The sequence below is a fragment of the Rhinolophus hipposideros genome (genome assembly GCF_964194185.1).
Source record: "Rhinolophus hipposideros genome assembly, chromosome: 20".
NCBI classification, from domain to species: Eukaryota; Metazoa; Chordata; class Mammalia; order Chiroptera; family Rhinolophidae; genus Rhinolophus; species Rhinolophus hipposideros.
Window position 1 is genome coordinate 24,966,130 of NC_138066.1, and position 26,465 is coordinate 24,992,594.

Below are 26,465 nucleotides of genomic sequence, written 5' to 3' on the forward strand. Positions count from 1 at the left end.
ATTTAGCATATATTCCTGACATTCAAGGGTGCTTTTCTTTGCAGTGAGTGTTATAGTATCAATTTTAACAGTGTGTATCTAAATTTTGTTTGTAAAAATTAAATTGTTGAAATCAACTCTATCGGTCTGTGGAAGGGATAAGACAACAGAAATAGGAAAGAAGCATAACTCAAACATCAAATAATAATTTTCATTGTGAAGCTACATCTAGATATAAGAAATGCTTTAAAAGGCTGTAACTTACAGATTTTAAACACAGCTGAAGCATTTAAAAATAAAAGGTTGATATGAAAATATGTGGGGGGTTTTGTTGTGTTCTGGCAAAAATGCTTATAAAAAATACTGTTAAAATCAGCTCACAAAGGTTCTTTGTAGGCTGTACATCCAGTTCTAAGACTATAATACTCCATTCATTTTAAACATTAGCTACACTTGTTAATGCAAAAACAACGTGAAACTAAATTACGGTGAGTTTTTCAAAGCAACACAAAAAAACATTTAAGGATAAAATGAGAATGGCAACTCCCTACGTAACATTAGAGTTATTGCAGAATTTAACAAGATGAAAAGGAAAAGCAAACAAGATCACTGAAGTCACTGATTCTAACTTTCTTGGCCTCTGTGTTCCAAAATAAAATGAACACACTCCCTGTTAAGAAAATAATCTATCCAAATGATTCTTTCTCACAAAAATGTTAAGTTGGCTTTCTCAATAAAACACACTGCTTTTCATAGAATGCATAAAAAGACAGCCAATTTGAATATTAAATCTTTCAGTAACCTTTCTTACTTTCAGAAGTGTGTATCTTTAACTGCATTATTTAGTACATTCAGTCACAGACGACTCCAAAATAGCTGTAGATTCCCCTAAAACTATAAAGATTAAGAAACTGCAACTTATTCTTGGAAACTTAATAGATAACGTAAGTGAAGAGTAATATATCTTGACAAGTGAAGCTTTGATACAGCTTTCCACTTGTGAAGGGGTATAAAGCCAAAGATAATTCAAACACCATGCACGATATCAGTGACTATCATCAGATCATCTGACTCTGAGAGTCAGAGAGTTATCTATGTTCTAACAGTTTAAGAATGTGTTCTCTGAAAATTCATTATTAAATGAGAATATATGAAAAAAATTCTCTGACTCTTTTTGAACTTTATGGAGAATTAGCCAAATTAAAACTCCAAGTGAGGATACCTATTAAAAGCATTCAAAATCTCAATAAATCTCCTGGCTTAGCAGGTTATGAGGGTATACACAGAGGATGCCAAAAAAAAGTATACACATTTAAAGAAAGGAAAAATTGTATTAAAATTGTAATAATAAATACCGGTAACAAAAAATGAATACAAGTCATATGTATACTTTTTTGGGCACCCCCAGTATTTCTGGCCTAAACTGTCCATCACCTTAATTTAGTGAAGTGTAAAATACATTCAACTCATCACAGTCTTCTAATTGTTGAAAAAGGCCATTGCTCCATATCTAATTTTTAATTAGATAAAATTAAAAATCTAAATCTTAAAAGGATACAACCTAGAAGACATTTAGGGACTCCCCTTTTGAGAGTCTGATAGGTTTGTCTCATAGGTTTGTTTTTTCATCTCTCACTTTCAACATGTAAAATATCATTTTATGTTCCTTTGTGTAAAAACATGATTTTATTTTCATGGGGAAAATGAGTAACTTATAAAATCGCAGCTTGAAAAACCCTGTTTCTCATTTTCTCTCAATATACTTCTAAATCTTCACTCAGTTATTCATAATAAATGCAATCTTAGCAAAACATTTTCACCAAAAAGATGGGGGAGTAAGAGTAAGGTCAAGAATTAAGACAGTAAAAAGGAAAACAGCCTAGAGTTGGGAGATTTCACTGACTGTGAGACCTTGGGACTGTCACTTCACATACATGATTCTCTCTTTGAGCAATTATCAGGCACATAGAGTAAATGATTGTCATAATTTTCTTTCTGTTCTAATAGTCTAAGAAGTCTACCCAGCCCAAAGCTAGGGTTTGGATTTATGTAATAACAACTACTTCTGTATAGTGACTTACAGTTTACATACAGATTTTCAACATGATGCTAACAACCCTGCGGGGTCTCTGCTCCCACTCCCTGAACAAGAACACAGGACGTGGTGAGGCCAAAAAGCAACACCCACGAAGCCATAGGTAGGGGAGTCATACCACAATAGTTCGCTGGCGGCTGGGTTGGAGACACAGGAAACAGGAGCCACACAATCCACACAACCCTCATTGCACCACTTGCAGGCTCAGCCCCCATCTTCTTGCTAGCCCCCATTTTCTACTAGCGTAGCCACAGCAGTTATATTAGTGGCCAATGGCTCACAGGTTACAACTGACGGCCAACTAGCCACAACTGATGGCCATCCAATCACAGTTGATGGCCATTTACTACCTGAGCCAGCACCTTTCCACGTGAGGCAGAGAGACTGGAAACTGCTCTCTGGGGCTCTGTCCCCACAAACCGTTTGTAGGGATAGTTTTCATCCTTGCTCTTTACAAATGAGAAATGGAGGGCTCAAACAAGCACAAACAGCAAATTCAGCAGCATGTAAATTGCAAAGTGAGAATTCAACTTCACTTTTCCAAGTCCAAATTCAATGTTTCTTCTACTACACAAAACAGTCTGGTGAGAGTATTTTCAATTCTCACGGAGGAATTCTGGAGTCACAGAAAAAAAGTGATGAAAAAGTCTTCCCAATAATTTAGCTTGTCCTGTTTTACAAACGTTTCTCATTTCTAGAATTAAGAGAACACTCATTTCTATTGATTCTCACTATTTAAACTAGCTGTCATGAAAATCAAATGACTTCACTTTTGCCTCTTTTGGTCATTTCTTTGTGGATTATTACCGTTTGTGTATTTTTCTGATAAAATTTAAAAATTCAGACTGCTTAAACGACCTCTTTACTTTGCCCCCAAATACGTGTGGAATATAAATTGGCCTATACAAGTCATTAATAATAAGTTAAATCACAGAACATTTTCAAATGATAAAGGTACATGCTTCCGATTATATTAAAATGAAGGATTTGATGCAGATAAATCTAAAATTTACGATCTGTGAAGCAGAATTTTTTTATTATCCACTGTTTGGAAAAACACCAGAACTTGCTACACATTCTCTATCTATGAAAATGGTAGTAATGTCCTCACTCCACTCATTAAGATGGATAATTGGAGATACCTACTGGTATTTTGGTCATTCAACATTTCCTAAGGCCAAAATTATCCACAGCACTTTTTACATTGTACATTTCACATTCTTTGCCCATTTTAAAGGATATTTTGGGTTTCATTTTCCCTTAAATATTAAAGAGCTTCCCACTAATAATCGCTAGGGACCTTCATTTCTATCTTAAGAAAATTAGAATCTACTGGGTAGATAAATTATGGTGTAATTATTTGCATCACTGAATTCTTGGCATTCAAAGGGCTTCGTGATAAGGTTATATAGAATAATAAACTAAAATAGTGCACCTGGAAAAATGGAAATTAAACATTTTAGTAACATGTATTATGTGAAGTCAAGTACACGTACTAGGAACTTGAACCCTTCATGTCCGTAAAAACTACATCCTGGATTGGCTATATTCTTTGAGATATCCCTGGTCTCAAAGGTTAGAGAGAGTCTCCCAGGTCCCCTTCTGTCCTTCCAAAATAATAAGCAAACTATACAGCAGACCCAGAAGAGGCTGGATGGCCAAGAGCTGGGGTGGTTGGGAGGCATTGTGGGAACAGAAGGGAACCTGAGCAGCAGGAAGGAAACCAACAGGAGCAATAGCAATTGGGAAGGCCAAGGCTACCCTCAGACAAGATCCCTGGAGGAAGATTAACTTTGGAGACAGGACACTGAATTTGTGGCTGTCTCTCTGGGCTAAGTCGCATGTCAGATGGGCTAAGATCCATATGCAGAATATACCACCTCAAGATACGTCACTTTGGCATATTGCATACTTTGAATTAAAAGCACTTGAGAAACGACAGGTACAAGGACACTCTGACTCTCCTTTTTCTTCTTGAAAGCAGGAAATAAAACTCCATGTGACAGGTACCCTCCCTGTACAAGGAGGAAGACATTCTTATCACCAAAGATGAAGATTTTGGGGCCCACAAATCTGTACAAACAAACCTTGTTAAACTAACCCTTATCTTCCTATTTGTTTCATCATTCACTACACCTGGCCCAAACCTCTTTGTATGCTCAATTCTTCACAAATTTACTGTTTGTCTAAAAGGTATAAAGAGCTTCCTGTTCTGGTCACTTCTTTGGGTCTTCATTCTCTTGTGAAGGGTCCAATTTACACGTAAAACTGGTATGTTTTCTCCTGTTAATCTGTCTTCTATCATTTTTATTCTTAGGCAGCCAGAGACCCAAAGAGAGTAGAGAATTTTTCCTCTCTTACACCCACAGGGACCACTGATGTAGTCCCAAGTCAGTGGTGCCTTCTAGCTCTAAGCAGAAGTAGAACAAACTCTCTTTGTAAATTAGGTCCATTGGACTCCCACAGAATAAGATAAACCAATAAACTCATAAAGGTACCAGAAACCAAGCCATTATGGGCATAGGACCCCGCCCCCCACTACTACCACTTAATCTCCTATCCCTTCAGGATAAGAACAGTAGATACTAGAGTTTCAGGTGCAGTTAAGCATTTTATGAAATAGCTATGTATACAATGTTTACAGAACAAAGGATGCAGATACAAAGATGAGCACACAATAAAAACTATCATAACTAAACAGAATTGAAGGGGAAAAAAGCAAATGGAACTTCTAGAAATAAAAAACATAACTGTTGAAATTAAAAGCCAATGGATGGATTAAATAGCAGAGCAGACACAGATGAAGTGAACTGAATGAGTTATGCAGGGAATTTATTAAGAACGCAGTAGAGATACAATGGAAAATGTAAGCAAATAAAAGACACAGAGGATAGAATGAGAGCTACCATTTGCTTAATTGGAATCCCAGGAGAATAAAGAATGCAAGAAATATAATTTTTTTTAAAAAGCCTAGTATTTCCAGAATTGGAAAGGTGAAGGTCTAATTTTTTCCAGAAATGAGTCAGTAGATCTAAGATGTATAATGTGTGCCAAGTAGAACAAATTTTTAAAAATCCTATTTAGAAACACTGCAATCACACGACGGAACACTAACGCAAAGAGATCTTGATCTTGAAAGCAGTCAAAAAGAAAGGACAGATTGCTGAAAAATGGAAGGTTAGAATGAAAGCAGCATTCTCAACAGCAACCATGAAAGCCAAGAAACAATGGAACATCATTAGAATTGAGAGAAAATAGCTAGTTTAGAATTGTGTGTCCAACAAAATATATTAATAGTAATTAATTATTAATATAATAGTAATTGATTATTAATATAATTATTACTATATAATTATCACATAATTATTATATAATTAATATAATTATATAATTAATTTACATTATATAATTAATAGTAATATAGTAGTAATTTATAGCAATAAAAGAGGATTTTACCACCAAATCTAAAAGTTAGAAATTTCTAAAGAATATTCTATAAGAAAGCAATGACACCCCAGATTAGCTGAAATATAAGAAATACAGTGAATGTCTAAATTTAAAAAATTTGTTACAATAAAAGACATATGCCATTAATTCTCCTCAAAATACTCCCCATCGCTTCGAACACACTGATCCCATCATTCTTGCCACTTTCTGAAGCAGTTCTGGAAGTCCTCTTTCATGTGTGTCTTTAGTTGCATTGTCATGGCTGCCTCAATGTCCTAAATTGATTCAAAATGCTTACCTTTCATGGTCATTTTGACTTTGGGGAAGAGCCAGAAGTCGGACGGTGCCAGATCCAGTGAAAAGGTGGATGAGGACAGAATGAGGACAGGATGTTCGTATTTGACAGAAATTGCCATACCAGAAGTCATGTGTGACACAGAGCCTTTCGTTGTGATCAGAAAATACAGTGAATGCTGCTGCCGAGAGCCATCCAACGAGAGTCATCCAACAAGAGCCATCCAACAGAAAGGCAGGGATCTTCAATACGGGAAGCTGTGCATCAAACCTCAGTAACAGTGTGCTACAAGTTTCAACTTGACCAGAGCAATCAGTCAGGTGTGAGCTACGGTTGAGAGAAGTGTGTTGTAAAGTGTACCATAAATCATCCTCCATCATGACAACACTCTGTGTCACACATCGCTTTTGGTATATGGAAATTTCTGTCAAATAAAAACATTATGGTGTATCCTCATCCACCTTATTCACCGGATCTGGCACCGTGAGACTTCTGGCTGTTCCCCAAAATCAAAATAATTCAGGACATCGAGGCAGTCACGACAACACAACTAAAGACACTCATGAGAGACGACTTCCAGAACTGCTTCAGAAAGTGGCAAGAACAACGGGATGAGTTTGTTTGAAGCAAGAGGGAGTGTTTTGAGGGTCATTAATGGCAATGTCTTTCACTGCAATACTTTTTTAAAAATTTAAACATTTACCGTATTGTTTGATCACACCTCGTATCTGATTATTCTTTCTTCAAACACTCATTAGTCTCCTTTGCCAGCTCTCTTTTACCTCATCTGGGCCCCCTCCTCTTCCGTCTCCCCAAGTGGCTTATTGGGTTCCAGAGTTTAATATACCAGTCTGAATTTATATTTTTGGTCCTGACTTCTAGATTTGTATCCTAATAGCACCACTTGGATGATTCCTAAGCATCTCAAGTACAATACATCCTTTTTTACCCCCAACCCCATCCCTCTTCTTTTTAACAAACCTGGTTTTCCCCAAACCTTCCTGTTTCCAGTACTTGACACAACCATCCACGCAGTAACTAAATCCAGAAGCACAGTCATCCTTGACTCTTCTCATTTCCTTATTCCTCACATCTAATCCAGGACCCAGTTCCATTCCAAGTATATTTAGTATCCACCCACTCACTGCTCTTCACTTTTTTGCTACCACTCTGGTCCAGGCCATTCTCATTTCTCACTTGGATTATTATTTCAATGGACTCCTAACTTCTCTCTCCATTTCTGTTCTTGTTACCTTTAATTCATCCTTCACATATGAGCAAGAGTGAACTTCATATAAACCATAGTATTCCCTACTTGAAATTTTAGAATGACTTCCTATTGCACTCAAAGTCAAATCTAAACTCACTTCCATGGCCTGCAAAGTTATACATAATCTGGACCATGAGTATGTTTCCTATCTCATCTCATGTTGCTGTATTACAAGTGTTCTGTGCTAGAGACTCAAACAGGCACATATCCATATTAATTCTCTCTCAAACCCTTGTCTACTTATTTTATAACATTTATTATACTGTGTTTATTCCTTCATTTCCGTATTTATTTTTTTCTCTACCAGGCTCCTGACTAAAATATCTGATTGTCTTTGTTTCCCACTGTTTTCTCCAGAACCTGGTAAAAGGCCTAAGACACAAGTATTTATTCACTGATTGGATGAATGAATAGATAAGGCAACAGATGTCACTGCAAAATGATCTTGCCATGCAAAGAAAGCCATTACACAGATAAGCCATTACACGGTTCTTTTTGGCTGGTTGAATAATCAATATGAGACAGACTGACAAGAGAAAATCAAATTTAATTTCATACACATGGGAACCTCACATATGTTAGAGAATCAGAGACTCTGCATATATGAGAGTTTCTGAGACAGAAAGGGAAAATGAGGTATATGTAACATTCTGAGTTTAGGATGAAGTAAGGCACGTTGGGGCTTCAGAGTATCACTGCAGGACAAGAAGAAGAGCAGATGGTTCAGGGATTACTAGTTTGCCCTGTCACATAGATAGACCCACAGAGGGTATTTCTCCTATTAAGGGCAAAGTAGTTAAGGAAGGCAGAAGTTTCTCTTGAGCCTGCAGGGTCTGTTGCCTTTAGCTCAAAATAATCTACATATCACAAAGGCACATCAGGGAGTAAATCATTGTAAACCCCTACAATGTAAATTGTTAACACTATAAAAAGGCTGAGAAAATGGCCCACAGGAATGCCTCATATCGTTAAAAATCCCACGTATAAAATACTCACAAAATGAAATTGTGTATATAAGTACAATGATTGACAGAAACTTCATTGATAATGAGCAAACAATAATCAAGTAAGCAGCAATATAAAGACACGCTTTCAAGAGGGTTGGGATGGAGATCTTAGCAACTGCTCAGGAGGCCAGTTGATGATGATGCTAATCATGGTTAACTATATGCCAGGCACTGTCTAAATGCTTTACTTAAATCTATTCATTTAACCCTAACAAGAAAGGTACTGACTTCATTGTCAAGGAGGAAATTGAGACAGCAAGAGGTTAAGTAACCAGCCCAAGGGTAGCACAGTAGCAGAGCTGGAATTTGAACCAAGGCAATCTAGTTTCATAGCCCTGGTTCTTATCACTATCTACCTAGTCTTTCAGAAAAATCTATAATGACCAAGGTCATTATTATTAAAGAACTTCAAGAAAAAGAGAAAACATCACAAAGAACTACCGAAAAAAAAATACGTATTTCTGGAATACTACTGACAAAATCCTTGGCAATTACAGATAGACCAGCTGAGACAGGATTACTCAATAGATAGCCCTTGCTTAATTTTAAAAAACGCCTGAAATTTCAAGTACCATCTTTTATCGGACATAGAAAAGTATCACCTGTTCAAATTTCCAAAGCCTTCAAGGAGTGTAATACTTTTAAATGAGCTTTACATAAGGGTTTACATAATATATGTTATCAGGTCAGCAACCTTTATACAAAGTTGCTTTCCCAGACAAAATAAGGAGTTTCTTGAAATAAACTCTTTAAAAGTTTACCCCCAAAATATCTGCAAGTCTTTGTGAAAGCAGATTTTATTAACTGACACAACAGCAAACAAATTATCTCTTCTACTCATATAGTTTGAGCCTGAGGTTAGTCAGGAGACCGAGGGAGGTAGAAGGAGGGGGAGAGGGAGAGAGAGAAAAAGGAGGGGGAGGAGGTGAGGGAGAGGAAGGAGGAACCAACAAACAACACTTGGGCAAAACAGCAGTGGTAATAAGCAACTGGCACTATAATCTCCAAGAAAGGGGAGAGACTAAACAGCTTTTGTGAAATCACTGTAAGCAAGAGTTCCCCAAAAGACAAAGCATTAACTCTTCTATAGTGGCTATCTACCCAGAATGAAACAGAGAAATGCCTCTATAGATTAAGAGATAATTAACACAACAATATTAAAATTGCAAACAGCTTGGGGAAATTTTTTAGCAGGAGCAAAGAATGAATACAGCTTCCTCCTACTCATTAGCAACAACATTCACTCAGTACAGACATGTGTTACAAAGATCCTCTGTCTTTTCCGCTTGCTAGAAAGAAGACACCGCGATACCTGATAGTAATGAAGCAAGAACTCAGAATAACTGTTCTCAATAGAACTAATTTTCTTTTTTTTCTTATTACAGTCCACTGCAAATCTTGTGAAGCAGTGTTTTTGTTTTTATAGCGTTTACAAGGCTAAATCAGATCGAGGGGAAAAAATGTATACACACACATTGATCCCTTTAATATGAGAAACCATTTTCATGCAAACCAGAAAATATTACCAAACCATATAAAGATGCTGGAGACAACCTTAGCAGAACAGAAAGAATACCTGGGATCTCATTTCCAGTTCAGGTTCTGGCCCCACCTAAACCATATGACCTCTGGCAAACCAATTACTAATTGTTTCTGGGCCCCAATTTTCTCCTTAGTTAAATGAGAAGAATCTAACTAAATGTTCACAGAAGTTGCTTCTAATTCTAAATACTGCGTTCAGTAGGTTTCAGTGAAATGGTAAAGTTCCTTACTTAATATAAGTAAGGGTACTTCTAACCTCTAAGCACCAAAAACTTCAGTTCCCTCTGCACTTGAAAATTCTTAAGTAACAATACATGATGACCAAAAGAGATCAGACTTAAAATTCCCCAAAGCAAAGCTATAATCATTTTCCAGTCACCTACTTATTAACCAAGGTGACTAACTCAATGGATTACAGTATCAAACTCTTCCTGGCTAGCTTTAATTATGTTCAAAAGTAGGACAAAGATCATCTCAGAAAAGTGCGATAATGTTTTCAGATAAACAATACACTGAATATAAAACATCACATTTTGAAATGATGCAAAGTAACAGTGTTCTGCACTGACATATGTCTAGCTTGCAGAGTAAAATGACAATATGACCATATTTTTATTTATATAGTGATTTCATTTACTATCTCACTTAATCATCATGACAATCCTATGAAGTAAAGTGAACAAGTACTATTAATCAATACAATCCAGGTCAGCTCAGAAAGTTACGTAACCTGCCAACCTTCACTCAATAAGTGTTGGAGCCCAGACTTCAATCCAGGTCTTCTGATTTAAAGTTTGATGACCTTTTGAAATCCTAAAAAGTGGTTATTCAAGACAAAAGCAGGAAGACGTTGGAAAAGAGAGAAAATTTCGATAATCAATCCCTAGATAACTGAATTGAACAAAAAGAATACAAAATATAAGATCAGGTTTGGCTGTTATAAAGTCAGTAGGCACATTTACCAGATGTTAAAAACTAATGATAACATCTAATGTATATAATTCCACATCTCAAAAATTTTGTCACCTCAATCCAGACAAGTGTGAAAATTTTTTCTAAAACAAAAATAAGAATACTATGAAAACTAAACAATAGATTGATAAACTAGCTGTAGGTAAGCTGCTAAAAGGCATTAAACCATTTATTTATGAAGTAGTTCAGAAACTTGGTGATTCTGGAATGTCACAGAAATTAAAGTGTGTTAATCAAGTAGGATATATTACAGAAAAAGAAAATACTCTAGTGTTTTAAAATAATACAGGCAAAGAACAAAATATAAAAGATTTCTACAGTAGAGTAATTTCACACAAATTGGCTACATTTGTCTGGGTACCACCATCACTCTTCCAAAGGTCAATAAAAACATATAGAATGCATAAAGTGTTGCCTAGTACATAAGTTTCTCAGTATCATCATGTATAGAATGTACAGCTAAGAATATACAACTAAAATCAGAACTAATGATAATACAGTTAATAGATAGTCAGAACATTAAATTTTCTATCACTTCAACATTAGAAAAACTTATACCAACTTCTCCAAAAGATCAGGGCAATTTGTCTACAAAATTTCTGACAAGTCCCAAAGGAGAACTGAAAGACATTAAATTTTGGGAAAGGAGATATGCTGCCAAGATAGGTAAACAGTGCTAGAACCTATATGTTATAAGATTTTTCAATGGATTTTCAGAAAAACAAAATAGTGTAAAACCTACTGGTTTAGAGGTCATAAGTAACCTTAGCAGTGTAATACAGGACCATATATGAGTTTTTGGAATGTTAGAGATCATGTTTTATTGCAAATACCTCCACTGTAATGAAATACTCGTTCAGGGGTTGGAGGGGTCAGGGATTTGGAAAAGGCAGAGAAACCTATTCTTCGTGAAAGTCCTCTGCAAGAGATCTACGGTACGAAGGCCCCATTTCCTTGGCCACCAACGCTTTAGATAGAACTCGCACGCCTGAATTTTGTTTAGAAGCGGATATATTTAGCGTCATGCGCTAGTGGTTGGGTAAGGCAAGAACCCAAACTGACAGATCTTGAGAAACAGCTTGGTCATCAGCAGGGAAGATCTCCATTTACCCTAAGGTCCTAGACACCAGGAGAAAAAGAGATGGGTACTCTACAGAGGCTTAGAACGGCTTCCAAATCCGCGGCACTGAGAGCAAAAAGTCGGGAGTCCAGTGTGTGGGTTCAAAGTATCGGTGGCCCACCACGGGGAGATGTCCCGAATAACCCAGCTACCGCCTGACTGAGACACCCAGGTCAGTAACACCCTAAACCTCGCTTGAAGTCGAAATCACGTTGCCCCAGATCTGCACGGTCTAAGTGGGAGAGCTCCGGAAGAAGCCAAGCTCCGAGGACAGTCTCAGAATTCCGTCCCCACTTCCCCGCGCTCGTTTACTTACCCGCTCTGACCCGGGCTTCTCCGGATCTCGGGATCCTGGAAGCGGCTCCACACCGACTCTCACACCCGCCGCTGGGCTACGACCAACCGGAACTCGCTCGCGTCACTTCCGGTCCGTGTCCCCCCGGGAGACCGCCTCCAAAAGAGAAACGTTCCCACCTCCTTTCGGCAACCTGGGCGGATCGTCGCGGGATTTCGGTTCCGGACCCTCAGGCGGGGTGAGAGGAAGAATGACTGTTCTCTACGCAGTTCTTGATCCGGAACTTGTTGTCTAGGGATCCCGGAAAAGGTAACGCCCGCGACAGACGCGTGCTCGCTAGTCAGAGGTGAAGAACGCGAAGACGCCAGTGAGGTGGAGGAGAGGTGCTCCAGGTAGGTCGGGCCCTCACAGGGCGAAGGAGAGGGATGTCTTTGTGCATCCTCTCCAGTTGGACTGCTACTTCCTACCTCATTCCGTAACCCACCCCCCCAACCCTTCATCTTCTTCGTGAACTGTATTCCGCCCATTGGCCGCTGGAGCCACTCTTCTTGTTCTGCCAATCGTTCTTTGGAAGAAGGGACCAAGATTCTGGAGAGGGGAAGGACCCCGAATTTTTAATTCTCAGGCAAATCCTCCAGTCAGGCAGCATCGATGTGCTCGCTCCGAATGCGAGAAAATAGCGAGCAGGCTTACACTCTGCTGAGTATTTATTCAATGACAGCGTATCAAGTTGAGTCCTACGAGCCAAGAAAAGATTTCTAAGAATATGATCGAAAATTTGGTTCCCCCGTGTCACACAGACATAATGCCTCGAAAAGTATTTAATTCTTCAACATTCTATCCCAGGCACTGTACTAGACGCTGAGAATATGATCTGCAGTAGTTATGTGTGTTCCCGCCGATCTGGAGAATAAAGACTCGGGGGAGGGGGGGTGCGGGGTGGGAAAGACCAGAGGGAGGTGTCATTTGAATGAGGTACGTCTTCATGGGTGAAGAGAATGTTTTTGTTTGTGTGTTCAAGTGGAGAAAAATGGAAAATAGTTTCAAGGAAAGATCGCAACTTGAAAGAATCTAGTAATTTGGTGTGGCTGGATAGGACAGTATATGGCAGGAAAGTGGGTCGGAAGGATAAAGTGGGTTATCACCAAATTGTGTAGTGCTGTAAATTCGTGCAAAAGGGTTTATGTGTTATTCTTTAGGCGTTTATCCAGTGATTTTTGAGCGGGGAAATTACAGAATCAGATTTGTGTTGTGGAAGTATAATTTCTACGGCAATTTCTGTCAAATAACGACATTAATTTGTCCTCATCCACCTTACTCACCGGATCTGTCCAAAAATCAAAATGATCATGAAAGGTAAACATTTTAAATCAATTCAGGACATCGAGGCAGCCACGACAGTGCAATTAAAGACACACACGAAAGAGGACTTCCAGAACTGCTCAGAAAGTGGCAAGAACGATGGGATAAGTGTGTTCAAAGCAAGGGGGACTTTTTTGAGGGGGATTAATGGCAATGTGTCTCATACTGTAATATATATTTTTTTATTAAAATATTCACCGTAGTTTTTGATCACACCTCGTATTGTATGGTTTGATTTATATCACTGTGCAGAATAGGAAAATCCATAAAGAGCAAGTAAATTAGTTTTTGCCAGGGGCTAGGGGAGGGCAAAATGAGAAATGACCGCTAATGGGTACAGAGGTTTCTTTTTGGGGCAGTGAAAATGTTCTGGAATTAAATAGTGATGGATGTTAACCAATCTTGTAGCTATATTAAAAATCACTGAATTGTATGCTTTAAAAAGCTGAATTTTATAGTATGTGAATTACATCAAAGTTCAACATCCCTTTCCCCAATACTATCCTGATATTAAAATGTTTGATAATACTATATAATTTACCTTGTAATTTCAAATATATTTCCTAATTTTAACATAAATGAGAAAAATAAATTTGATAAAATATGTATTTCTAGGACTTGTGCCTATTCATAAACTCATGACTCCAACAGCGTCAAATGTAGACTGATAGGTTTTATTGGTGACTCAAATACCATAAAAAACTTTGCTGGGGTAACAAGAATTTCTGATAATGATAAAGGATGATCTTCCTTTATTTTATATGATAGACTTCTGGTAAATTCAGTGTGTATTAAAACTATGCAGAAAATACTTTGTGTTAATATGTAAAATGAAGTTGGGTTCCAGTCTCGGGTGTTAAGTTTTTCACCTGTAATGATGTCCAGTGGGTCAAATCCTCACTCTAAAGACTTTTAGCATTCCATGCTAGGGTGCAGTAAATGTCAGCCAGGCACCTTACTCCAGGCTTGTGATTCTGACAGCCAGGAACTTCTCTGAGGGGCTGGTCCCATCCCTATTGAAACCACTGCATTGTGAAGACACAAGTAAATAAAACTGTATTTCAGAAAGGGTGGCGGGGGGGATTCTTGGTTTCTTTAGATCCTTAGGGCATCTTGGTAAAACAGAAAATTTCCTTTCTCCCCAAGAATTAGAAAAACTGAGGAACAGAGCTTTGTTGTGTCCAATGAGAGAGATATTCCTCACATTGCAATTCAAAATGACCTAAACTGCTTCCCCTGTATTCTTGAATCTTTTCTAGTTCAGAGGAAAAGACAGCGCATGCGTAAGATCCAAGATATATTTTGTGTTTTTTCTGGATGACCTCATATAGTTTTAAATGTTGCTTATATACTTACTGTTAAGGTGTTTTATCTGATAAGCCTATAAATTTCACTGCTAGATAGTAATGACTTTTTTCTTTCCTTTAAGATGCTTTCCAAATCCTTGGTGATGGAGTATTTGGCTCATCCTGGTACACTCAGCTTGGCTGCCGGAGTTGCTTGTGGCATGTGCCTGGGCTGGGGCCTCCGCGTACGCTTTGGGACAATCCCCAGAAACTCAGTGAGTGAGACAGACAGAGAGACCGGAACTGAAACGAGCATCTTAGGAGAGAGTGGGGAGTACAAAATGATTCTTGTGGTTCGAAATGACTTAAAGATGGGAAAAGGGAAAGTGGCTGCCCAGTGTTCTCATGCTGCTGTTTCTGCCTACAAGCAAATTCAAAGGAGAAATCCTGAATTGCTCAAACAGTGGGAGTACTGTGGCCAACCCAAAGTGGTGGTCAAAGCCCCTGATGAAGAAACTCTGCTTCAATTACTGACCCACGCGAAAATGCTGGGACTGACTGTAAGTTTAATCCAAGATGCTGGACGTACTCAGATTGCACCAGGCTCTCAAACTGTCCTAGGAATTGGGCCAGGACCAGCAGACCTAATTGACAAAGTCACTGGTCACCTAAAACTTTACTAAGTGGAGTTTTGTATGATGATGGTCCCACTACCACAAGCTTTTGAAACTGTTAAATGGAATAAAAGCTGAATTTCTTCCCCCAGTTTAAGTATTCTGTAGATGAAAATCTGTTCCTGTGTTCTTCTGTCATGTACTTGGTACAGTTACAGTTATCTTGAGGCTAACGGGGGGAAAAAAGGTTCGTTATGATGGTCCTAGTAGTTCCAAGTGCTCAAACAAAAAATATTTAAGAGGAATAGGTCACAACAAAATTGGATTACAAGGGGGGAAACAGCATTCCCTATGCATGGTTAGGTCCCTGTGTCTTAATAGCTCTTCTTCCCCAAGACTATGTTGCTGTCCCCCTTGGAGACGGGTTCAAGTGTAGTCCCACTGGATGCGAACTGCAGTTTTTCCCCTCTGTCACTTTCTGGATGACTAACAGATCTACTTCATTTGTAGATGATGGTATAGCTACCCACAACGGGGTTAGAATCTAACCTGGATTTTTAAATAAACGTCTCAAAGTTGATGTTTTATAACATTGATATAACCCACCTGTATAGTGTTCTATGTTCAGGTCCTTGACCCACACTAGCCAGAGGTTCTCAGCAGTGGTTCTACATCATAGTGTGGAAAAATTGCTTTATATGCTTTCTTAACAGTGAAGGCATTGAAACTTATGAAGGGACTTGTGCAGACCTTGAAGATGGTAGTAGACATGCAAACGAGTTTATGGTAATTGTGAAGTGAATGTAGTGTGTCATCCCAACATCCCACTGTTTGCCTGGAATTTAAGGAACTAGATAATTCAATTATTTAAGGGCACCTTTATTTCCCTTTTGATCCCTATACACATAACATGACACAATTCCAGTAATTACCATGCCATACTAGCTGCCCAGAATATAAAGGGCAAGTTCCCAGCTCCCAAAGCAATGTAGCTTTCATCCTTTTTGCAATCTCTTCTTGCAAAAAGCCATTTTTCCTGAAAGCCTTCTTTGGGAGGATCCTGACAGTCTTTCTAAATTCAGTATCTCCCTCAGTAGGATGGTGGTGCCAGGGAGAATTTTGTTAACAGGCGCTTGGTAAGTGGCTCCAACTCTGTGGTGAACTTTAACAATTAGCATTACTTAGCAGTTAACTTCAACATAGCAGCATGATAGCACAACTAAGGCTAAGTTCAGTGGAGTCTGTGGGCAGAAACCACTAAAGCTACTGCAGCTCGTCACAAAGGTTCTAATATTTGGCCAGTTTTATGCTATTTATACTGGCATATGACAGCACAGGAGAAATTGCAACTGTGAATGATGCCACAGTAGCCACTGTTTCTAAACAGAATGTTTTTACTACTACATTCAAAAGTGATGCAACAGCATGTAACTGGGTTGAAGAGAATTCAAGTATGATTCTGGCTCAGGTAATTTCTGAGGCTTGCCTCAGACTGGTGGTTCCAAGTTCAAAGAACAGTGCAGCATTCCCAACAGGATGGCCTGTGGCTGATTCAAGTAATTGTAATAAAGGATGGTATATCTGCTAGAATGAATAGTATACAAACTCTGGTAATTCTGGGAATCTATTATGCTTGTTTTCTAGTTTACCTGTACTTAGTATGTTTTTTATAGGTTTCATCTTATAGTTCTCCAAGTATAGGCAGAGCCCATGGGTTCTCTCAGACACTTTCAGGGGGTCCAAACTATTTTCATAATATTAAGACATTTTTTCTTTTTCACTGTGTTGACAGTTGCCCTGATGATACAAAAGCAATCATGGGTAAACCTGCTGGCACTTTTCACAGATCAAGACAAGGGCACCTACCTGAAAAAGTAGTCATTGTAGTTTTCACTGCCCTATAATCAGTCAAAAAACAGTTTCACTTAATATCCTCGATGAAGCAATATTACTAATTTGACCGTGATCATTTGTCTCAATACTCTTAACATTAAACACTCTGGTGTACACCAAGTATGATTTGAAAAAGATTTGTGTGGCTGAGTCGTGAGATGAACTAGGTACTTTTGTCATGGAACAGCCTTACTGGCAAGAACAACTGACAAACTGGTTATCCAGATCTGGGGGCTTGGCAGATATTTCCTCATAAGTAACAGTTGACAGCATTTAGGGAAACTTGTATCTGCCTCTCTTCTAAACTTCCCAAAATGTAAGACTTCTGATAAAATCAGCATTCCTCACAAATGATTTTTTAAAATAAAATGTGTCCACATGTAGAAAAACTGATGTAATAAATCAGTATTTTCCACATAACCAACGCATGAGGGTACAAATCATGCATGGGTACCCAATGCATGGGTACAAATCATGCATGGGTAAAAGATCCATTCAAAGTAAAGACAGACCAATAGATTTAATTGACAGACCAGTACAAAGAGTTCACTTTGATGGTTTCAGATTCCACATTTCAACTAACCCCAGGTATCTGAAAAGGCTATTAAAATACTTCTTCCTTTACTATTTACATATCTATATGAGGCCAGATTTTCTTCATATGCTTCAACAAAAACAACATACCATTGAATGCAGAAGTGCATATGAGAAGCCAGCCATCTTAAGACAAACTCTGAAGAGACTGTTCAATAGTATAATGCCACTCTTATCACTGGACTTGTTTGGGGAAATATGGTTAATTCCTAATTGTTTATGTTAAGATGGAATGAGTTAGTTATATTTAAATGGATTAATAATTTTTAAAAATTGTTTTACCTAATACGGTAAATATTAATAGATACAACCCCACATAAACTAAAGGATCTTCAATAATTTAAGAGTATGAAAGGATCCTAAGAAAAAATTTGAGAACCCACTACTGTGAGAATATCTGCATGAGTAAATCAATTTACAGAACATTCTAGCAGCCCTACTTGAAGATCATCAGTCTCTTGCTATTGTACTAATGTCTATGTTGGAATGATTGTCAACAAGTATCACAGATTTTTTTTGTTTCTGGTACAAAGGCTGTATTTGGATACTAGAGAGGAAGATTACTAAAAGCAAGTTTACGTCCTGAAAAGCTTCCCATTAATGTCTTCCCTCTTCTCTCCTGTTTCAGTTACATTTAGGGTGCTATGGACTCTTAGTACCCTAGTTTTCTGTTTTTAATTCCTTCTCCCAGACCATCATCCTATTCATAGTGTTAGGGAAGACCCACGCCCTTAAACTACAGTTTATTGCCCAGTCTTGAGCCAAGCATTTTGTGATTTAAACTCCTGCAAGTAATTCTGAAAAGTACTCATAGCGTTAGTATACACACGAGAGAACAAGTTTGTTCAAGATTAGAACAGAAGTCCTACACTACAGCACTTTGTCATTCTACTATAGACCATTATGGATGACTTAAGTGGCAACTCAGTCTCACAGGACGCAGCACATGAGGAACACAAGACTCTCTTGTTCTTTCAAAAAATTCTTAAGTATGCTATAAGGAAATCTTTACTAAAGTATTTTAACCTGTTTCTATTAAGGAAGGGAAGAAAAAGAGAGAAGAATAGTTCTGCTGATAAAAAAAACAGTTGATTCAAAGTACAGAAAGCTCCAGAAGAACAAATCTTGACTCTGAAAAGAATGAGCTCACAGACACCATTACTATTCTCCCTCTTGATTTTGATAATGATGATGAGGGGACAGAGATCCAGCAGAAACAAATACAGTCAGAGCCTAAACAGCAAAATGTGTTCACTGTGACAAACCAAAAAAGGAAAAGGGATTTTCTAGGTAGTACTATAATTTCCTATAGGAAAATAAAGGGGATGAAATTGAGGATGGGGGAAGAGCAGGGCTTCTAAGTTTTTAAAATCCTTCTGTGTCAACACAAGGTAGGCAGCTCCCTAACTCTATTAAGGAATAATAGTGAAAAAGTAAGATTCTCAGCCATCAGCCAGAAGAGTTGGATTCAGACACTTAAAAAAAATCACCTTAAACTGTAATTTGGGGACCCTTACAATTTCATGGAGAGGAACAGCATGTTAACTATGTTTATATACTTTTATTTCAGTTAATAAAATTTAACAGTCATGATCTGTTCGTTTTAGTGAAAAGCTGAGATAAAACCTAAAAGTGTCACTTGGTTCAAATGATGGAGACAGCTGAAATGCAGAACCCAACTGGTTCTTTCACCTACTACACATCCCTTATTAACTGCAGTTCTGCACGTGATGTATACAATCCTTCCACACGTCCCAACACGGGTTCCGCTTCAGCTCTCACACCTCCTTGTACCCTCAGAACCCAACATAAAACTACCAAAACCATGGTTCTTTTGGTTTCAGTTTGAGAGGTATTTAATTAAAACTGCCATTCTACATGTTATTTCCACAGTCCAGTAATTTATTTTAAATTTGAGTAATTTCAAATTCCACAAACAAAACTGAAGAACAGCAATATTTTGTTTGAATTCTCTCTTCTGTACACTCAGTGATCTAAAACACCACAATATCCAACATACACAAACCTCAGGGAAGGGTTAGTAAATACACACAGATTGGAATCATGGTGCTCTTTGTTCCTGAATGGAATGGTCCCACAGAAAAAGCACAGGATACAGCACAACAGAAGGGCACCTGTTACATATGAAGTGAGCAAAAACACACTAGCATTTTCTATACGCGTAATGAGGAAACCTGCATAGGTCAGAGGGCCTTTTATGCTCGTTTAAAATTCAGGCAAGTTTTCTGTAATGCATTTTTCAAATAATTTGGAGAGCACTGCAGTCCAGTGTAGGAGATGCTGATTAGTGTCGTCTTTGTTGGCATTGACAGCCTCGCGGGGTCACATACCAATATATTCACCTTAGCTTTTCTTTGAATAAAGGAGATTTAAATGCATTTAGACAATACATATTGTAAGCTGTTTACATACACTAAATTTAAGAGATTCAATATTAGAGTTTTTTTCTTTAAACACTACAGAGTGCAAATCAGGTTCTTCACAACAGATTGAATATTAAGCAGTTGTTCAAAGAATGAGGGGGAAGAAAAAAAGCCCAAGTGAATAAAACATTGAAACTATTCCCCTCTGAAAATAACTTCTAAAATGATGCGGAATGTGAAATAAGCTTTTAACATAGGTGATCCAAGTCTATAGTTAGAAACAAAAAGTAGTCCTTCATGAAATAAAGGTTATAAGAATGTGTGCCTGTTTTCCTCTGTTATAAACTGAGAAGCGGGTAGAGACGATGTTTCAGTACGAAAATAGGCGACTACAGGATCAGCTTTCCATCTCACATGCTGTACCCAAAGCCAGGCTGTGGCTGCCCATAGGGTGGTGCAGTGTAACCATAGCCAAAAGGTGCCTGGGGAGGGACTGCAACACTGGGTCCTGCTGTCAGCATCAACTGGGGCTGACCTAAAAGTGGAAAACAAAAAGGAGCAAGGGTGGGGGGCAAAGGGGTGGTAAAAATTGTTAGCATTGTAAGACTATCACACTCCAATCCCCCCTACTGTAGCAGCACAAATCACAATTTAGAATGAGTTTTGTGGGGCCACTTTAGGCTGTCACAATTTTGGCATGACAGTCACCCTAAGAAGGTTCTGCCTTAAAAACCAACACACAGTGCAGGGCCGAGGGCCAGAACTGCCACAATAATTACGTTACTTCATATCTTTTAAAGCAATATGCACATGCATGCTTGACATGATCAGGCAAGACATCTGCTAATAAGCCTATCACCACATGGTATCTGCACATTAGATTTGGTGATTATATATAATTAACACAGAAAACAATTTTTTAACACAACATGGTTTCAACACAACTGAGCTTTTAAAATTAAATTTAAATGCATCTAAACAATCATGAACCCTAACGCATTTTGAGCAAAGAATCCAGTACTTACTTAGAGAGAGCAATAAAAGATAACTACACATATTCAAATATACATTAGGTATGAAATCCACTAGAGCATACAACCTGTTTCAAATACTGTGCTAACACTCTAATGACGTTTAAATAGTAGTTGACCACATACAGAAAACAACCTGCAGAGAACCTGGCTTATTTAGAGGGAGAAAACATAACACCTGTATCCAGCCCCCACAAAAGTACTCTCCCACTAGAATGTAAACCTTGAACAAGATTTCTCCCAGACAAATGACCTCATGTCTCTCCTTTTTGTGAATAGCAACCAAAATTGTCTTTAGTAAGCAAATTCTTTTTGCAAACCTGCAGTTTATTTAAAAAAATCTCTTCTAACCTTGTATTGACATTTTCTTAAAATTTCAACCCCATTGTCAACTGTCTACAAGCCCTGTCCTTTTAAACACCCCGAAGGCAAGCCAAATTCAGTAGGCGATCCCAAATTATTATACTCACCCTGTTTTTGTTCCTGTGTTTCCCATCTCAAATATGTCAAACATCTTGTTCCCGTGTCTAGAATCTATTCAAAGTTTATCTTCTCCAACTTTATCAAAACTATCTGGTCCACTAAATTTCTGAAGTCCTTTTTATTTATAATATAAAGGACACAATGCCATAATAGATTTGTATATTATCATTTCCTTTAGCAGGATGAGATACAATGGTCATAATTTTATGTCCTCCTCCAAAGAACACCTGGTCATATTGGTATAACCTATGCCTTTCAAGTTCATTGTTCAAATGAATCTGTTCACCAAGAGTGAGATGGAAACGGGAAGTAGTTCAGACATGTAAGGAACTGAATTATCTTAAATATTCACTGAGAATTTCAATATCCTACCTCTCTGGAAAGTTCTCAAATGGAAACTCTATACAAGTTCTCTGTCCCAGTTAGAATTTAAAGAGAAGATGTTCTCTTTATGTAAAACATTCTAAAGAGAGCTTTGGTGCTTCTGAAAATTGAACTCACTAATACTTCTTTCTCAGTAATTTAGGAATAATCAATCAGTGACCAGACCACAGGAAAATTTAGGTTATGATCATAAGTTTTTTGAGATTGTTTTTTCATTTAAGATTATCTTAGTGTCAATGCCTGCTAAGACTGTTTGCAGGAAAAAAAAATTAGACTATTATTTCTTAACTCATGGAGACTTTTTACACTTTAGCAGATTATCTTTGAGGTAGAATCCCTACAGAATGAAACATCTGTCTACTGTATTTCTGTGAGGATAAAAAGAGACAGAGATTACCATAAACAATAGGTTGCGTCTCTGTAGCTTGTTCTTCTTCTTTTCTCAGTGATTCTGAAGCATCTAATTTGTCCACCTGGAGAAAAACAGGTAATGTTAATTAGCATCTCAAAAGTATTATAAACCTAGGTTTATGGCAGAAAGTGGAAAAGCCTTAGTATGTTAAATTTTGTCAAAATAAAATGTACTAGAAAGAACACTCTCAGGCCCCTCAAATTCAATGGCAATGTTCATACTTCAGTCAAGGTGATTTTTAGCACTGTCATTATAAACCCTCAGGAAGGAGGGATTTATAAATGCCATAAAAGCGCACACCAGGCTACAACTGGGCATGCTAGGATGCAGCCAGCCTGAGGGAGGGAGATAATGAGAAGGAACCACTTTTTCAAATGAAGACTAAACCCTATCAGAGATAGTAATAATGAAGTCATGACCTGGCAAGACTTCCTCCCAAAAGGAAATGGTATTCAAAAAAGTAAAATGAGTCTAATGACTAGACAAGTACTTGTGCAGAATAAGCTACCTTTTGCCCAGTGTGTACAGCTTCTGCTGATACTGGTTACAGGTGCGGACTAAAATTTAAGACTCAAGTGGCTCCGTATCTGATCTTTTTATATAAAGACAGGCTGCATGATTTTATGCTCAATTTTCTAAGAAGTAATTAGGAATACCTGATTTTGCCTCAACTTCTTCAAGGAAGAAATTTTTTGCTTTTAATTAAGCCAAAGAAGTAAATGGCCATTATATGCTAGCTACTCTAAATAGAAGTGGATAGCATCAGACAGAAATAATACTGTAGAGGAGTCCAAATGTATTAGTGAAAGAAAGGAGCTGGAATACATAGGTCCTTCCACTAACTAGTTGTGTGACCTTGGCAAACCACTGCACTGACCCTCAAAAAAATTTCCTGAGACGGGTGAATGAGGTATCTGCAAAGTTCTTCCTAGGACTAGCATGACTTGATTCTTCAATGCTGTGAAGAATCAGGGAAAAGTGACATTGGGACACTAGGATTACAGAATCTCCACTGTACAACTTCCATTTGCCTTTGAAACTACATTTGTCTTTTAAACTATATTTAAAAGTTGGTATCTCAACCAAAGCCTTATAATTGCACTACATCATACCTGAAGTAAAACTAAACTTCAAGTCTCGATGTTATTACTACTAGTGTTTTTCAAAGTCACAAATGTGCTGAGTGAGATGGGGGGCAGAGTGCAGCAAGGAACCTTTTACGAATGTTCCCTGCATGTTCTTCAAAAAGGCATGAAAGACATGCCAACTTCAATGAAAAAGCTATGAAGACTGGGTTCTAAAAGGGTTAAGGCTGCCCCTAGTTACTATTTGAAACTATTCAACATGGTGTGTTGGAGTCTTCAGATCAGCCACTCAGGTTATGATGGTATTTTGTATATGTTTTAGTTATTTCACATTAAATATCATAAATATGGGTCTAATCCTAATTTGTAAGGGAACAAAATTTGAGAAAAGTAAACTGAAATAGACTCTAGACACCTTCAGGTAAAATGTCATTTTTCTACCTTAGGAATATGGGTTAATTTGCTTTTGTATACTATTTTCCTATTTTATAACCTAAGTGTTCGTTCAGTTACCTCAGTATCAAATTAAAGACTGCTATGGAATAGAAGTACCACAAGAAAGACCCACTGTTTGGCATCCAAACTTATAAACAAAAATTATTATAGCTATATACTTTAAAGCACAGTCTGTGCCATCAAGGGTCAGATGGAGTTCTGCTAACCTAAACAGTATCCAAAAGTGAGCTAAAGAGGTTGTACAAAAAAATACATGGATGTGTATACATTAATAACTTCTAAGAAGAAGAAAAATGAAAAACAAAAAACCAACAACCACATAATACATTTCCAGACTTTCAAGGGAAAGAATCTAAAGTGAACACATGTTTAAAAAGTTAATGTCTCAGACATGTTGAAGACAGAAGTCCTACTACAGAAGTACATGTAAGACTTAGAAAAGCTAGCAATACACACGCCCAGGCATAGACATAGGCAGGCTGGGCACAAGGGGAAAAAAAACAAAAAATAAGAACTCTGAATGAGTAGCATCAAGCTAAGCAAAAAATTTTGATTTGTCTGTATAATGGGACAGCCTCTGGCACAGCAACATCCAATTTTTGTTTCTACTGACCCAATTTAGATTGCTCAGAAAAGAAAAACAGAGAAGGCTTTTATGAACACAAGCTTTTGTTAAGAGCTGTAACAAAAGTTTCTGATCCTTGGGTTTAAAAAGAAAAATTACACGTAAGCACGTCACTGAGTTTAGTTCCATCTGCACTATTGAAAATTCACTATAATGTAAAAGGCTTTTCCACAAAGACTGCAATATGCTGCACAGGAAAAGTTAACATGCAGTCAGTTATTTTGGTGTATGTGTGCATGAAAAAAAGGCAAAAGTACTGAAGCAAGAAGTGAGATCTGAAGATGACTGTTGCTTTACAGGCTCTCAAGAAACACACACAGCCCACAGCAATGCTTTAAGAGTTTCAGAAATAGTATGATGTAATTGCAATGACTGTTGTACATGCTTGATTTAAAACAACGCATACCACTGCAGTTCATTTACCTGGTTTTCACACACACGCTTTCTAACTGCCTTGCTTACTAGCTGCTGAAGGGCCTCACACACAATGCATTTTACTCAGGTTCGCCCTAAGTTCCAATGGTGACTCCAGTTTGGTTCAACAGAATCCCAAGGCATTGTCCCCCACCCAAATTCTTTTAAATTTGTTCCAACTCTCCTTACCTCCCCCCACTCTTACCACAATTTGATACCAGACATACACTTGCAAGTTGGTTTCATTTATATTGGGATGGAGACAAGCCAATACAGGAAGCAGCAACCAAAAGGTGCCTAAATTTGACCTTGGACAAGCCAACAGATGAACAAGAGAGCAAATTTTAGGTAGCTCAGAGGTGTGTCTTATTACAGAAAGTAGAAGTTAATATTGCTTCGTTATATACAGAAATAATCCATGTTGCTTAGCAACAGTTACAGCAAGCTACTCTCATGATTTAAAAAGTTTTGATTCCTCTTGAAAATGGACTAGCACCATAAGAACTGGACACCTGGAGAAACATGAGGAAAGTCTCTTCGGAAGCAGCTAGTATCTCTTGTATCTACTTTCAGCAAAAAATTAGTAAGAATCAAGAGATCAGAAACTGGATCACAGTCCTTCAATAACAAAAAAAAACCCAAAAAGCCTTTTAGGGCATGTATATACATATATAAATTCAACAACTGTCAGGCAAGCTCACAAAATAAAACCAGAGGCTGTTTAAATTTATTTAGAGTGTTAAGACAATCCTATTACAGTCCAGATACCCTGACAGGGAAATTTCCTGAAACTTTGGAATATGGAAACTCACCATGCTCAGTTTTTAATAATATATTTAAGAGACTGTGAACCAACTACTGATTAGCCTCCTGCCCTTCCTAAAGCCTATTAGCCGATTAGTAGCAAACATCTACTAACGTCCTACAGCTCTATTACAGTTATGTTTCAAGGGACTTGCAGAGGCTTTAGTGAAAATTTATTGGGGGGAAAAAGCAGCAGCAGCAGTGTAGAAAAGGAAGGAAAAAAAATCATGCAAATTCCTTAGACTTAGTCCTCCAGACTTAAAGATGGAAAAGAATCAACTTTCACCTTTTCCTTTATTGCATCAACCTGCAAAGGAATTCAGAAGGTGCAGCTTAGAAAAAAATCAAATTCCATATTGAGCATAAAAAGGTAGAATCAGCAACAAAGGTTTAGGGGAGAAACATCTAACCACTAAAAAAGGTATGAGAAAAGTGAAAATAAAGGGCATACTGGAAGCAAAATTTAGAATACATATGTATTTTTTTAACTTCAGAGCTTATCGCAGAAGAATTTATGCTAGAGTCAGTGTGAAAGAAAGCAGCTTAAATGCTAGTAAAATTTATAGCACTTCGGTTAACAGCAGCTTAGAGCCAGGTCTCAAGTTGGCATTATGCA

General features: G+C 37.8%; 3 protein-coding genes across 4 annotated transcripts in view; 1 reads left to right on the forward strand and 2 right to left on the reverse strand.

The window, feature by feature from the left end:
- VMP1 (vacuole membrane protein 1) overlaps positions 1–12,158 on the reverse strand; it is a 109,223-nt gene extending 97,065 nt beyond the window's left edge. Inside the window, exon 1 of the mRNA XM_081029021.1 lies at positions 12,044–12,158. The gene's annotated coding sequence lies outside the window, so the exon portion shown is untranslated. The remainder of the gene's footprint in view (positions 1–12,043) is intronic.
- Positions 12,159–12,279: 121 nt separating this feature from the next.
- On the forward strand, positions 12,280–15,437 carry PTRH2 (peptidyl-tRNA hydrolase 2). The gene is made up of 2 exons (XM_081029026.1): positions 12,280–12,414; positions 14,814–15,437. Exon 2 carries the CDS (start codon positions 14,814–14,816, stop codon positions 15,351–15,353), a length of 540 nt encoding a protein of 179 aa, XP_080885152.1. The 5' UTR covers positions 12,280–12,414; the 3' UTR covers positions 15,354–15,437.
- Positions 15,438–19,314: 3,877 nt separating this feature from the next.
- The window catches only part of CLTC (clathrin heavy chain), a 64,352-nt gene continuing 57,201 nt past the window's right edge, over positions 19,315–26,465 (reverse strand). The window contains exons 31-33 of one of the 2 annotated variants that reach the window (XM_081029024.1): positions 26,136–26,156; positions 22,451–22,526; positions 19,316–20,690 (exon numbers count right to left, since the gene is read on the reverse strand). In XM_081029024.1, the coding sequence (XP_080885150.1) occupies positions 20,566–20,690; positions 22,451–22,526; positions 26,136–26,156 (222 nt within the window). In that variant the 3' untranslated portion in view covers positions 19,316–20,565. Of the gene's footprint in view, positions 20,691–22,450; positions 22,527–26,135; positions 26,157–26,465 lie in introns of both variants that reach the window. The other variant, XM_081029025.1, reaches the window with a different exon arrangement.